We start from the raw sequence: 13,591 nt of genomic DNA on the forward strand, positions 1-13,591 counted from the left end.
TTGATTTGACAAGACAGTTAGATTTTGTGCAGTTTAGAATACTGTAGTCATCATTTCAAGGCAACACAAAGCCGAAGCAAAGGCTTCAGGAGAAGTACTGGTATGTCTGGACATATGGAACATCTCTGAATCTCATACTGGGGGAAACATCCAGATGGCACCTAGTCTGTCCACAGTTGAAGAGGAGGAGGAGAGACTCCTAACTGATAAGTTTAGCTATGCTCTTAGAAATCTCCAGAGAAGGACCACTACCACACAACCCCCCATATTAATGCTAGCCATACCTCTAAGCTACAGTTCTTCTGGTACAATTAAAATTCACCTCATACAGTTACCCTTGGTTTATTTTTAGTAATCTTTGAGAAATCATGGAGGTTGTACCAGAAGGCGGGATATCACCAATATTGTTCAAGTTTTCAGAAGATAGAGCCTCAAAATGTTAACATCTGGAAAAATATTCTTTAAAGATAACTTAATAGAAAGAAAATGGTGAATCACCAAATGCCAATATGAAGTCATGACAAATGGATAGTGTTAGAGCGACTCAATTTTTAATTTTCTGAATGGGATACTCAACTGATGGTTCAAGGGAACATTGTGAATGTGGTCCATTCTGATTTTAGTAAGGTGCTGGTAAGGATGAACAACATCCTGGCAGACAAGATTAGGTATGGTCATTGGGTCATTGGGTTTATAGGTATTCCAATGGTTCCATCTAAAAGACACTAATGTTAAGTAGCAGGGTCTCTAGTGGTGTGTTAGATGACTCAGTACTGTCAACATTTTCATTGCTATCACAGAAAAAAAGAGAACATACAATTTAATTCAACTAACATGTATTGAGTGGCAACTATATGCAGTGTATGTACTGGGCTGAGGGAAGAAAGTATAATAAGAAATCAACCAGTATCCAACATAGTATGTTGGAAAGAGGAAGACATTTGAAATCAGAAGATCTGGATATTTCTCTGTTTTGTTATTTGCCACATATGTGACCTTAGACAAGTCAATTCATATTTCTGTGCCTCAGTTTAACCTATCTTCGTGTTGGGAAATTGGGATAATTACCTAAAAGAATTATTGTGAGTTTCATATGAAACTATATGATAGTACTTCATAGAAGGAGAGAAGATGCTTCGTTGAGCATGTATTATCTCACTTGATCTGTAGGAAACTTTGTCAGGTTATATATTATGACTTCATTTTATAGTGAGAAAACTGAGGCACAGAGCTTAAATGAAATCTTAATGCTATTCTAGCACAGACGAGGAGGGAAGAGGTGCATCAAGGGAGAAGAAAAAAGGAAGTGATATTTGAGTGGTGCCATATTGGTTGTGTAAGAATTTTCTAGGTGCAAGTGTGGTGGAAAGGTGTTTTAGGAAAAGAAAACAGCATGGTCAAAAGCATAGCAGTGTGAATATGCTGATATATTTCAAGAAAGATGATTGGACAGATTTTGCTATAGCATCAGTAATAGTAGCTTCAGGAAAGAGTGATAGAGATGGTGGTAGAAAAGGTAAGCTAAGATCAGATTCTTGATTATGTTTACACTAGGAACCAGTGATGACTTAGCGCCAGATACAAAGTAAAGATCACTGTGGCTTTGGGAGGGTATTCTGGGGAGCAGGGTGCAAAATGGAATGGAGAACCTAAATTTTCTGGAAGATATTAATTAAGAATACATTGCATATGAAAAGCCTTGAACTTTAAAACTGAGCTAGCTCTGATTTTGACATTGAAGTCCCAGTGATGCAACTTGCACACCTAAGTGAACAGGAGAAAACAGAGACCCATGTACCACTGAAAATAACTCTTCACTACAGATGTCATTCTTTAATATCAGGTATTTTTATAAAAAGTGTTTTCTGAGAAATACTTTTTCAGAAGATTATCTCTATCTGCATAAGGGGATCAAAATGTAATTCTTGGTTTTGTACTTTTGCAGTCTAGGAGTTGATGTTTTTTCCAACAGGACTTCCATATGCATTAACACAAAATGAATATATGGGAAGCAGAAATGAGGAGGAAGGAAGAGGGTATTGTAATTTTGGTGAAATACATTCTGGAAGGTGTACTCACTGGATTTTGTTTTTTTAATAAGTACACCAAAGATGTCCTCTTGTTAAATAAGGTTTTGTAATCCAAGATCACTGATTCACTTCTGGGATTCAAGAACTTCCCAATGCAAAATGAATTTACCTTGGGAGAGGCTCTACGGATTTAATCAAATCATTAATGGGATTTATGACACCCCAGATAAAACAAATTACTAATAAAATTAGGGGAGTGCCTTTTCCCACAAAACAGATACAACCATGAACTTGAAAAATTACGATCAAGATCTAATTTAAAAGGCATCTCTGTGTTTAGAGAAGGTGAAGAGGAATTTGCTTTAGCTAATTAGCACCCTCTCATTTTTTTGCTTTTGTTACTTCTAAATACAGGTATTCTTAGAGCTGAGGTCTATCTGCAGTCCTAATAAGGTAGTGAACCTACAAATTATTTTGTCTATTACTTATGCTTTCTGACTCTTCATATCATAAGGAGCCTGGACTGGTTACAGATATCATTTAGTTGGACACTTAGCTGCAGGCAAATCCATACTCAAATCATCCCAGATGGGTGGTGGGTTTTTGTTGTTGTTTGTTTTGGGAAGAATCCGAGTGCCCCTCTGCTTCCTCAGTAATCTGTTCCTATATGTCCTAGCCAGACCCCACGGCATGGGAAGGTTTTCACTCTGTGGTGAGTTGAGAGACATTCTCAGCATTCTATAAGGATGATAGAGATTTTCTCTCTGTCTCTCTTTCCCAGCCTGGATGCTCCTCTCTGCCATCAGAGTTAGGACGTCATCATGTGTGTGGATAAAAACTCCAGAAATGACAGTGATGCTGGTGGGCATTTAGGAGTAGATTAGAAAACTGACAGTCCCAGGCTAACAGAAACTATCCTCCAAAGACAGGAGCTAAGGAGGCGACCCAATTAGTCTTTACTTCTCTAATTTCCCTGATTACATACCTCCTTTTACCCCCTGTGCTATACCTAGTAAGTTCCCCCAGACATAGACCTAATCAAGAAGGCAGAATACTGATGGCAATGCAATTTAAAGGAGAGCTGTGTTGCACGAAGATATGTGGCCGACAATGGGACCCAAACCACCAGAAGCCCCTGAGGCATAAAAAGCAGCCGGGCCCGATAACGTGTTACTGTGGATTTCAAAGCAAATGAGGACAGAGACAACTGCATGTCAGCTCACGGCTGGGAAGCTTCACTGGCAAGAGGGAAACTTTCCTGAGGCCTGGGGTGTGGAAGCAATAGCAGCCTACATCACACTCTCTGCTTGAATTTGCAGATTTCGAGGGGGCACTTTTTGGGCTAGAGTTCTTGGTCGTGGGTCCCTGGGTGGGTGTTAAGAATCCCTGGAAAGAAGGTAAATGTCTGCAGATCTCCATAAATGAGGGCTATGGGACGTGCTGTGTCACAAGAGAAGGGCTGGACCTCAGGCTAGAGGATTTTCTTTTTAAAAGCTGTGATGAACTTTCCGTATGCTGAGGTCCAGCTGGTGCTGAGTTCATCTTTGGACTCTATCTGTTATGCAGTGAAGCGGAGGGTAGGAGAGGGCAGACTCTGGAGCCTAACTGCCTGGTCAGTCCTGGCTCCTCAGTAGCTACTCAAGAGATGTTGTGAACACGAGCAAAGTACTGAGGCCAACCAAAGCTCAGTTTCACCACCTTCAAAATGGGCACAATGACAGTATGTGAGATTCGAAAGAGAAAGAGAAAGTTTCTAAACATCGTTCGGGTTAGATCGAATAGGTCTGATGCACCGGGCAGAGGACCTGTCAGAGAGTCAATGTTCGACAGGTTATGTCACTTTGGCGGCCACTCTTAAGGTCCGTGGCAACAACAGTGAAGAAAAAGTGGCAGAGGAGGTGATGGGCCGAGTCAGGAAAGTGTTATGTGCCGAGGTCACAGGAAAAATGAGGAGAAGTACCGTGGCCTGCACTGAGCATGACTTAACATCTCAGAGCTTTACGGGAAAAGAACAAAGCAAACCACGGTGATAAATTAAGAGGAATATTGGGAGCGTGGTGAAATTATCATCGCTATTTCTTTTTATTTGTGCTTATGGTGTGGTGGTGGGGTGATTACCAGTTTTATTTGAATGTTTTATAAGCTGTTAGATTTATTTACTGCAAACGAACAGATAAATAGGGACGTTATTCAGCTGTGTCGTGGCATGGGCTCCCCATCAGCTCTTCCACTGACTTGTAGACTCGGTTAATTAATGAGGCAAGGGCATTATGGGGCGAGGCAGTGCGGGGAGCTGGATCTGCTGGATGATTCATCTTACTGTGGGAAGAACGGATGAATCAACTCACGTGTTCGAAGTCTTGGGGTGGGAGGGAAGGTACTAGATGGAGACCTTCGTGGTGTCTTCAGAAGGACATACCAACAGGGTATGTCAAAGGAGTAGGATCGCCTCAACATGCTTGGATTTGATGGAAACTGGAATAACTCCTCTTTTCCAATCCTGGTGTTCATGATTATACTTTTTCATATTTTTTTCTCGAGGTTGCCTTCTTACAACAAGGTGTCTTTAATCCTAAGCCCAAGGAGCTCTGCAAACACTGTTCTTTTTTCTTTCTTTCTTTCTTTTTTAGATTTTATTATTTGACAGAGACACAATGAGAGAGGGATCACAAGCAAGGGATGTGGAAGGGGGAGAAGCAGTCTTCCTGCTGAGCAGGGAGCCCAGCATGGGGCTTGATCCCCAAACCCTGGGATCATGACCTGAGCCAAAGGCAGACACTCAATGACTGAGCGACCAAGGTGCCCCAAACACTGTTTTTCCACATTTCCATCATGGTCTATTCTCATTTACCACTCACAGGCGACATGTCACCTCCACAGGGAGACCTTCTGTGACTCTGTCTAAAGTGGCCCCCACCAGCCACCCATGCATGACCTTGCTTTACTCTCAGCATAACAGGGTAGCTTAGTGGTTCAGTGCATGGGATAAGGAGCCAGGCTCCCAGAGTTCAAACCCCAGCTCTTTCCCTTCAATGTATGACATTGGGTATGCTAATTAACGCCTAGCCTTAGTTTCTTTACCTGTAAAGTGGAAACAATGAACATTTTTTCCTTCTGGGACTGCTGTGAGGGCTCACCCACACATGTCACACCATGTCCAGCATATTGTAATACATCTGCTATGGTAGTCCTTGTAGTTTTGGACATCATCGTAATCTGAAATCACCTTTTTATTTATTGTTATTGACTCTAGCCTGTTGTTAGAATCTAAGTACCACAAAAGCAGGGACTTTTTATTGTTTAATGCTGGGTTACAGGATCTAGAACAGGCTCCAGAGTAGGAACTCAAGAGGCATTCATTGAATGAATAATCAATCTATGAGTATTTAAGAAGTGAGCTTGTCCAGTTTTCAGGCCAGGCAGCAAAAATAGTGGTCCTGAGCTGACCGAACCACAACACAGAGAGAACATGAGCTACAAGTTCTCTTGCCTAGACTGAAATACAAACTATGTTTCTGCTTGGACAGCCCACTTTTCTTGTAGATTCAAAATTGTGCAGGACCTTTTGATCTCACGTTAGTCAAGTGAAAGCAATAATTTTTTATTGTTCAAAAAATTATCTCATGAGACCAAAGTATACTAAATATTGCTTTGTCAAACTATACCTCACCTTTCCTGCCCTTCTTTCCTGGGACACACCTCCTACAAACCAGTAAAAACCACTGAAAGTGACGCACGAACAGTGACAGAACACAGGTGAAAGGAAGCCGTCTTGACTTCGAGAGACAGGAATGCCAAGACTGAATCTTGCTACCACTACAGTGACAGTAACCACTCTACCTACAGCTTGCTTCCAGAATTCCAAACTTGCTCATGCTACACACATTGTGACTCATAAATGTCTTGGGTTCAGTAATGCAGGAAAAATAAAAATAGTCCTAAGGATAGAGTTGGGTTTTTTTTTCCTCCACCATCTCCCTTTGTAACGGACCTCGATAGGGTAAAGCCCCGACAGGCGGAGCTGCCCGGTGCCTCTCCTTTGCTTCCAACCCTGTTAAAGGTTAAGGATGCTCCAAATTTGCACTTCAGAAGGTAGGACAGCTCAGCGAAAGGTCGTTCACGGAAGAGCCTGCTTTCCTACCTCCTTCCTTTTTCTCACTGAAGAGTTCACGTCAAAGAAAGTACCCAAATCTGACTTATAGGAGGCCGCTGGTTTCTGATGACTTATATATGGTTTTTAAGCCCAATGATAATGACTCTTAACCATCCCTGACAATGCTACGGTAAGCCTGAAGAAATGAGCTATCAGATGCTCTCAACTCCCAAAATGGAAAAGGTCATGCCGGCCACATCTCTCATACATTTGGCTGCTGTGTGCCCTCCTGCATACAGTAAATATTGTTTGAGGGACTGGTTAGTGTGTTGTAAAATTGATAAGACTCAGGTTGCCCAAGGCATTTCATAAATTTCATAGGTCTTAATTTATGTTGCTATGGTAACCGAAATGGTGGAAATTCCCGAGATTAGTAGGCTTTTGTATCCTTACCCTTAAAATGATAATAATGTAGATTATGACTCCAGACATGGTCTTTGCTGTTGTGGGAACATGTGCTCTGTATGTTGAGTATTCCGTGGATGCTAAGGTATGATTGAATGTACAATAATTGTAATTTCAACTAAGATTCCTGACGCCTAACCTGATTTTCTTATTTATGTGTGTGAGTCTTGATGGCCAAAAGGTTAGGAAAACGGACTGTCTTCCTCTGCAGAGAAAGGGGGAATTTGAAGGGAGAAGCGGAATTCTTACAAGCAACCATTCTAGAACGCTCGTCTTAAGGACTGATGTGAATTTGGCTCACCTTTCCCATCAAAGGGAATTTCTATGTTGAATGCTGAAGACCTTGGTGCATTATTAACAAGTGTTTTAAGAAAAGACACTCTTTGGAGGGATTTAGTGCTTCAGCAAAGTCTGAAGTGAGAATGAGAGGATTAATGAAGCCCCTACCTTGAGACAGGAAAATAACTGAGAACCTGATGGGCTGCTCAAGGTCATAGACATTAATTACATGGACCCAAAGCAGCCAGGAAATTCGATTCAAATGACCTAGGATTGACCTGAGACAGGAGTATGTCCCTTCCCAGAGCCCAGCTTACCTTATATCCTGATGATTTGATGTGCACGCCGCGTTTGGTCAGAGTAGATTTCATTCGGATGAAAAAGGAACGTTCAAGGGTGTTGTCAGTGGTTAGCAGACTGGGGCTGGTTGACTCCACTGAAGAATACAAAAATATATACACACATGATTTAGATGTCTACACAGCCCCTCACAGCTACCGCTCAGGTGCAATCCTTGAGTTCACTAAAAATAAATGACTGATGGGTGCTAAGAGCGTAGTAATCAATTTACCTCATTTAGAAAATGTTTACTTTGCAGAAAATAAAAAAGAAAAATTAATGAATCCAAAGTAACTCCATTCCAGTTTCTAGCAGGAGAGGCCTTTTAACTTCCAGTAGCTCCCCAAGTAGGGTCTTAAGTAAGTAAGTAAGTAACAGCAGCCACCCCTCGAGGCTTGCCAGGTGCACAGGGATGGAGTAGTTGGGAGAAAGAAGAACACCATCGATTTACAGAATCAACCAACACTGAGGCAGGCAGGCTGCTGATGGGGAGTACGGATCTCTGGCTCTTTGTTCTCCCCGCAAATCCCTTCTTGTAACATTTGCCCACTGGGCAGTTCTGAGGACAATGGGACTGTATCCTGGCCAGGGTCCTTGCCCTCCTGAGCTGGTCTTTGTTGTGGGGAATGAGAAAGCATTAAGTCTTCTCAACTGACTCATGACAGAGGGCTGAGAATGGAGTGTATAGACAGAAAGGAATAAAAATCACCAACAGTATCGTCCACTGCTGTCTCTAATGACCGCTTGCCTTCCACTCCCATTGGAAAAGGATATTAACAAATAATCATCTCCTCTCTTAAGCAAGACAGTTACTCTTTCGCTTCATACATTTGTAGACTAAGCAGAACGCTTCTTTACTTCTGAAACTTAAAAGGGTAGTTTTCAGTCTTGTTGATGTAAAAATATCTTTCTGCAAACAGGCCAGAAGGCCACATAAATCCACCTTCTGAGGGATTTTTATCCATTTAAGTGATTTCCTGCAAATATATTAATTGTGGTACTTTTAAGCCTAATCGATACTGTCTAATTTCACTCTTCTAAGCTAGTACTTTAAAGTTTAAAATATTTTTCTGAGTCTAAAATTAAAAAAAAAATATCCAACAACAAACAAGATTTGTTTTGAGAAGCCTAACACGAGTTTTCTCAGGGGTGGGGGTAAAGAAATAGGGGTCACAAAAGAACTTGTAAGAATTAAGCATGTACAAAAATAGTTATTAAAACACAAAGAAAAAGAGGAAAAACAAGCTTTTGAACTTCAAGAAACATATTCCATCTATTTCTAAGGGAAAGAAATACCCATTTTTTACATGAAACTTAATGCTCAGAAGAGAGAATAGGAGCTCCTATGATACAGAAACCTTACTGTTTGTGGTCTGTGGCTTTTCTTGTAGCATTCCTGTCTAAACAGGACTGTATTTTCCTGTGTTTGTGGCACTTCTGTTCTGGGGTGAGGGAGCCTCTGACAAGTATCCCTTTCTGATGGGTCTCTCTTAAGATTTTCTTTTTTTTTCTTTCTTTCTTTCTTTCCTTCTTTTTTTTCTTTTCTTTTTTTTTTTTTTTTTGTTTTAGAGAGCATGGATCTGATGTCATTTTAAATGTACAGCTTTTTATCACTCGAGGGAAAAGCAGAGCTATGTTATATTTAGTACTTTCATTTCTTCTGATTAAATATGAATTACTATGAAATTTTTCTCATCATCTAACACGCCATAATACGCCAACAGCTTTTTAATACACTATATAAGCACAAACTTCTGCTCTAAGAGTTTAATTTGCCCCTCTAATCCAATCACATCAACCTTATTTCTCTTATCAGAGATTCCCATTTTGAATTAAATGAGCTCATTAGTTTTAATCAAAAGCAGAGAGATCAAAACTTAAACGTAAATGCTTTAGATCAGAACTGTCAGTCAGCCGTGCAGTTCTATTTTACTAAAACACAAGATCAGAGACCCTTAGAACCAATTTTTTCTCGTAAGGGATGCCGAGAGCTTGAAGATGCTATATCCTTTTTTTTTTTTTTTTCTTTCCTCCCCTTCCCAAGGACAGATTATACATTTAAGGTTAGACTTCATTTATAGCAGTTTCTCATCCTGGTGGAAATGGAAAAGTATGCCAATCTGCTGTTGTCCCTTTCACATTTATTGGCACTGGTCCTCAGAGACTTGAACTAACGGGAAGCCATCAGAATCCACACCACAAACTCGGCCTTAAAAATTCAGCTCTGTTCAGCAGGGTCGTGTTTGCAATAGCTGAGGAAAAATGAAACTTCCCACAGAAGTGAGATGTATTTTAGGGCTAGGGTCCTGGGGTACTGTGACCCCAGGAGAAAGGAACTGCCTCCCTGCAGAAGAGTGAAGAATTCAGGCATCATTAGAAACTATTGTTTCCAGGACGGAGAATTGCGGAGTACAACACTTCGTGGGCACGGCTGCTTCCTGCTGGGTGACAAGCTTTGTATGAGCTGTGGGGACTGAACACGATGTCCTGGGCTGACTGAGGCCCCGCACACAACAACCCCCCCCCCTTGTGTTACAACGGTAATTGCCTAAACATATAGGGGTGGCAGTAATTAAACCCAGGACCACTGGTGGGAGAGGAATGCTAAGGTCAGGTTTTGCTCCATTGAAGTTGAGATTTAAGATCTAAAGTGGTCTTTGAGCTTTATTTCCCACCATGGGGGAATGGGGAGTTGAGAAAGCGAGGCGGCAACTTAGAAAAGAGACGGATTTCTGATAAAGATTTTCCTTTTCATTCCATATGACTTTCTAGTTCTGAGGGTGGGGCAGGAGTAACATGCCATGCCGTCCCTCTCAAAGGGACACGTAACAAACTCGTTCACAGCACACGCTAGCCTTGGCCATGCTTCCTTCAAGGGCTAGCAAATACACGCTGGTCATCCCAGCTCTGACAATGGCGGCTCTCTTGTGAGAGATGTGTTAGGTGCAGGTGACAGGCAACAGTGGTAGCTTTCCAAGAGAAGCTATCGGAGTGTCTCGGGTGAGAAGCAAGATTTTGATGAGGGTTCTCTCAGGAGAGAGTATAGCTTTGGTGATGTGCAATGTGCCTGTGGCATTGAATAGAAAATGTGTGTGTGTACACATGTGTGCATATATGTATGTGTGTGTATGCGTGTGTGTGAAGAGGACAGGGTGGCAGGAGAGGGGTCCTTAAGATTGTGCCCTATAGAGACGGAGGGCTAGTCTATGCCAAAGAAGCATTTTAGAGTGTTTTCTAGAGATCAGATGCTTTCCTGTCAGCTTTTTTTTTTTGAGGCAGGCCATGATTGCGGTGTGCTCTGATAAGAAATTTGGGATTCAGAGAAGCTCCGTCCGCTGCCGGAGACAGAGGAGAAATTTATGGTTGAAACTGGATTAAGTGGTCAAAGCCCAGATAGGGCCAGTTTTGACCCATGCGTTATAAACAAGGAGCTGGAAAACAAAACACAAACGAGACCCACACAACTCAAAGTGAGATAAAGAAATAGACTCTCTTTAGCTGAATCTCAAGGGCCTCAACTTTTTAATAAATCTAAGTTATCTCGGCTCTTGAAATGTCAGTTTTTGCATATTTTGTAAAATTTACAGAACAATTTATAGCAAAGTTGTAATAATTTTTATGTTGGCAAATGCCACCATAATGTAAAATCATATCTGCGTTATTTCACATTTGTTTATGAATCCCTGACTAGAGCTGTACTTGCTGCTTCCTTATTAGTATCTAGGGGCAGGAGGTGATGGGGAAGCTCAAGGAAGAGGAGGAGGTAGCTGGGAACCATCTAGTTCTACTGGCTAATCCTAGGGCCAGGTCTACCTGAACACTTCCAGGATTTTTTCCAGGGTCTCTGCAAATAGATGGGGCCCCAGTATAAAGAGGAGCTTTCTTTTTCATATACTATATGTTTTCAGTGCAACTCCATGTCAGAACCTTCAACTGCCACCAAATCCTGATTATAGGAGGGAAGGACAAGAAAAATTAAGTTTTGAGAAAACCTGGCTGCTCTTCAGTTGCGAACGAAAGACATATTTTTCCTTTGGAAAGAGAGGTGTATCGGGCTAGGCTGCTAACACATGTAGTTAAATATATTCTTTTCCTATTTTATTGCCTAAACGAATCTCTCCTTTTTCAGAGGTTCTGTGCATATAGGACAAACCAAAGTGCAAACAACCAAAAGGGCTTTTACAAGGGAAGAGACATTGGTTCATTTTGCAATTACCCCGATGAAGCCAAATTGTTTCATTGTCGTATTCTGTTAGCTTTGTTAGATACTGATATATTTTAGGACTTTTGAATGAGTAGGTGTCAAGTATGTGGCAAGTTGTTTCTTTTCTTACAAAAGTTTTCCTGTTTTTCCTCAGCCCCTTGGAAGTTATCTATAGTTATATGGATTTCTCAGGTCAAGGAGATGTGAGCCTAAGTCATGTGTCGCTTCTAGGTGGAATCTTTGAAAAGAGCCCGTCTCTTCATAGAAAGAGGTCCTTTCTCTTTCCTTCTGCCATGGTAACTGTCAACATTTCAGATGGTGCCTGCCCTATTATCAGCCTGGGTCTTGGAAATAAGATAGCGTGGGACAGAACCCACAGCAGACCCTCACACAAATTTTTGTTACAATTTTGGAATCATTTTTTTTAAAAGATTTTATTTATTTATTTGACAGAGAGAAATCACAAGTAGACTGAGAGGCAGGCAGAGAGAGAGAGGGAAGCAGGCTCCCTGCTGAGCAGAGAGCCCAATGCGGGACTTGATCCCAGGACCCTGAGATCATGACCTGAGCCAAAGGCAGCGGCTTAACCCACTGAGCCACCCAGGCGCCCCTTGGAATCATTTTTTACTGCAGTATAACTTTACTGCAGTATAACAGCCCATAACAACCCATACTGACTGGATACAAATATTGGATCTTTATTATATAAAAATGTTGTTGTCCAAGTCTTCCAGATAGTCAGTGGAAGAGCACACAGACATGACATATGTTTGTCTGACTCCAAAGGTTGTGATTTTGCCAAATACTGCCCTAAGATTTATTTAAATCTTCATTGTATGTCTCATGCTAGGCATTCCAGGGCAAAAATGCTGACACAGGTCTAATCTGCATCCCCTTCACCACCTACGGTGGTTCCTTGTTCCCAGAGTTAAAAAGTATACATATATGTACATAAGTATGTACTTATGTACATATATGTATTTACCTATGTCTAATATATTCAGGAGCTACTATTAGTTAAACGCTGACTTTCATGTAAGAAGATCTTCCCAACCTAGTTTCCCAACAGTAGGACAACCGTGGTAAATAAATCTTGTCTCACAGATAGTATCACAGCAGATTTTACGTTCTTCCAGGATGACAAGTGTAGTCATTTAAAAACGCCATAAATTGTTCAATATTACTGCTTCCAAAAGGAAGGGTGAGCTAGACTTGGCGACCTACTTCTAATAAATAGCAAATGGTGGAACTGGTGGACTATGACTCAGTCACGACAGGAAGAATGGGTTCTTTTTGGCTCTCTCCTGGGTCATTCACTCTGATGGGGGCCATCTGCCATATTGTGAGGACACTTGGGCAACCTGGTGGAGAGGCCAGTGTTGCAAGGAATGGAGGCTTCCTAGTGAGTCACGGTCACATGACTGACCTTAGAAATGGACCCTTCTGCCCCAGTCAAGTCTTCAGATGGCTACGCTATGAATGATATTTTCATCGTAACTTCAGGGAAGATACTGAGCTTAGAACTACTCAGATTAACCATTACTGGATTCCTGACCTGTAGAAAACATGTGAAATAGCTTTCAGCAAAAATATTTGGGGTGATTTGTTATGCAACGATACATGACTAATACAACACCCACATCGACCCTCTTTCTGGAAAATTCATGGCCTTGCTTTGGCATGTGACAACAACTTGGGTAAAACTCCTGTAATAGTGAGAAGGAATGCTTTGCCTACTGTGCCTGTACCTGGTGAATTCACATATGCAATAAACTCTACCTGCAATGCTGATTTTTCTTAGTAGAGTTTGTGATTTCAAAGGTAAATGCTCAATTGATTTTTTTAAATGTGCGATTTACAAAAGATGCTATGAACAGTGCCATCTACAAGATTGGGAGATCTTGAAAGGCAGGCCTGATGTCTTGCTTGTCTATTAATTAGGTGATATCTATTCCCTGCTCTCCTCTTGCCTCCCTTACCCACCTCCCTTTGCCCCCCACCCTGGGAGCCGCAAGTGCCCAGCATAGTGTTTCACATAAGTAGTCACTCCGTGTGCATGCAGAATAAATAATTAGATGCTTTAAGAAGCCATGGCATGCCATGCTCATGGCATGTCTTGGCCCAAGACTTGGTGTTTTGTTGTTGTTGTTGTTTATTTGTTTCTGAGGAGAGGGAGTTCTA

At 41.5% G+C, this 13,591-nt stretch overlaps 1 protein-coding gene across 16 annotated transcripts in view; it reads right to left on the minus strand.

Annotated features, from left to right (window-relative positions):
* The window catches only part of NPAS3 (neuronal PAS domain protein 3), an 845,929-nt gene that overhangs the window by 59,025 nt on the left and 773,313 nt on the right, over positions 1-13,591 (minus strand). For all 16 annotated transcript variants that reach the window (XM_082737849.1, XM_082737862.1, XM_082737861.1 and 13 more), the window contains one exon: positions 7,185-7,303. In XM_082737849.1, the coding sequence (XP_082593975.1) occupies positions 7,185-7,303 (119 nt within the window). The remainder of the gene's footprint in view (positions 1-7,184; positions 7,304-13,591) is intronic.

Source organism: Mustela nivalis (assembly GCF_964662115.1).
Source record: "Mustela nivalis genome assembly, chromosome: 6".
NCBI lineage: Eukaryota > Metazoa > Chordata > Mammalia > Carnivora > Mustelidae > Mustela > Mustela nivalis.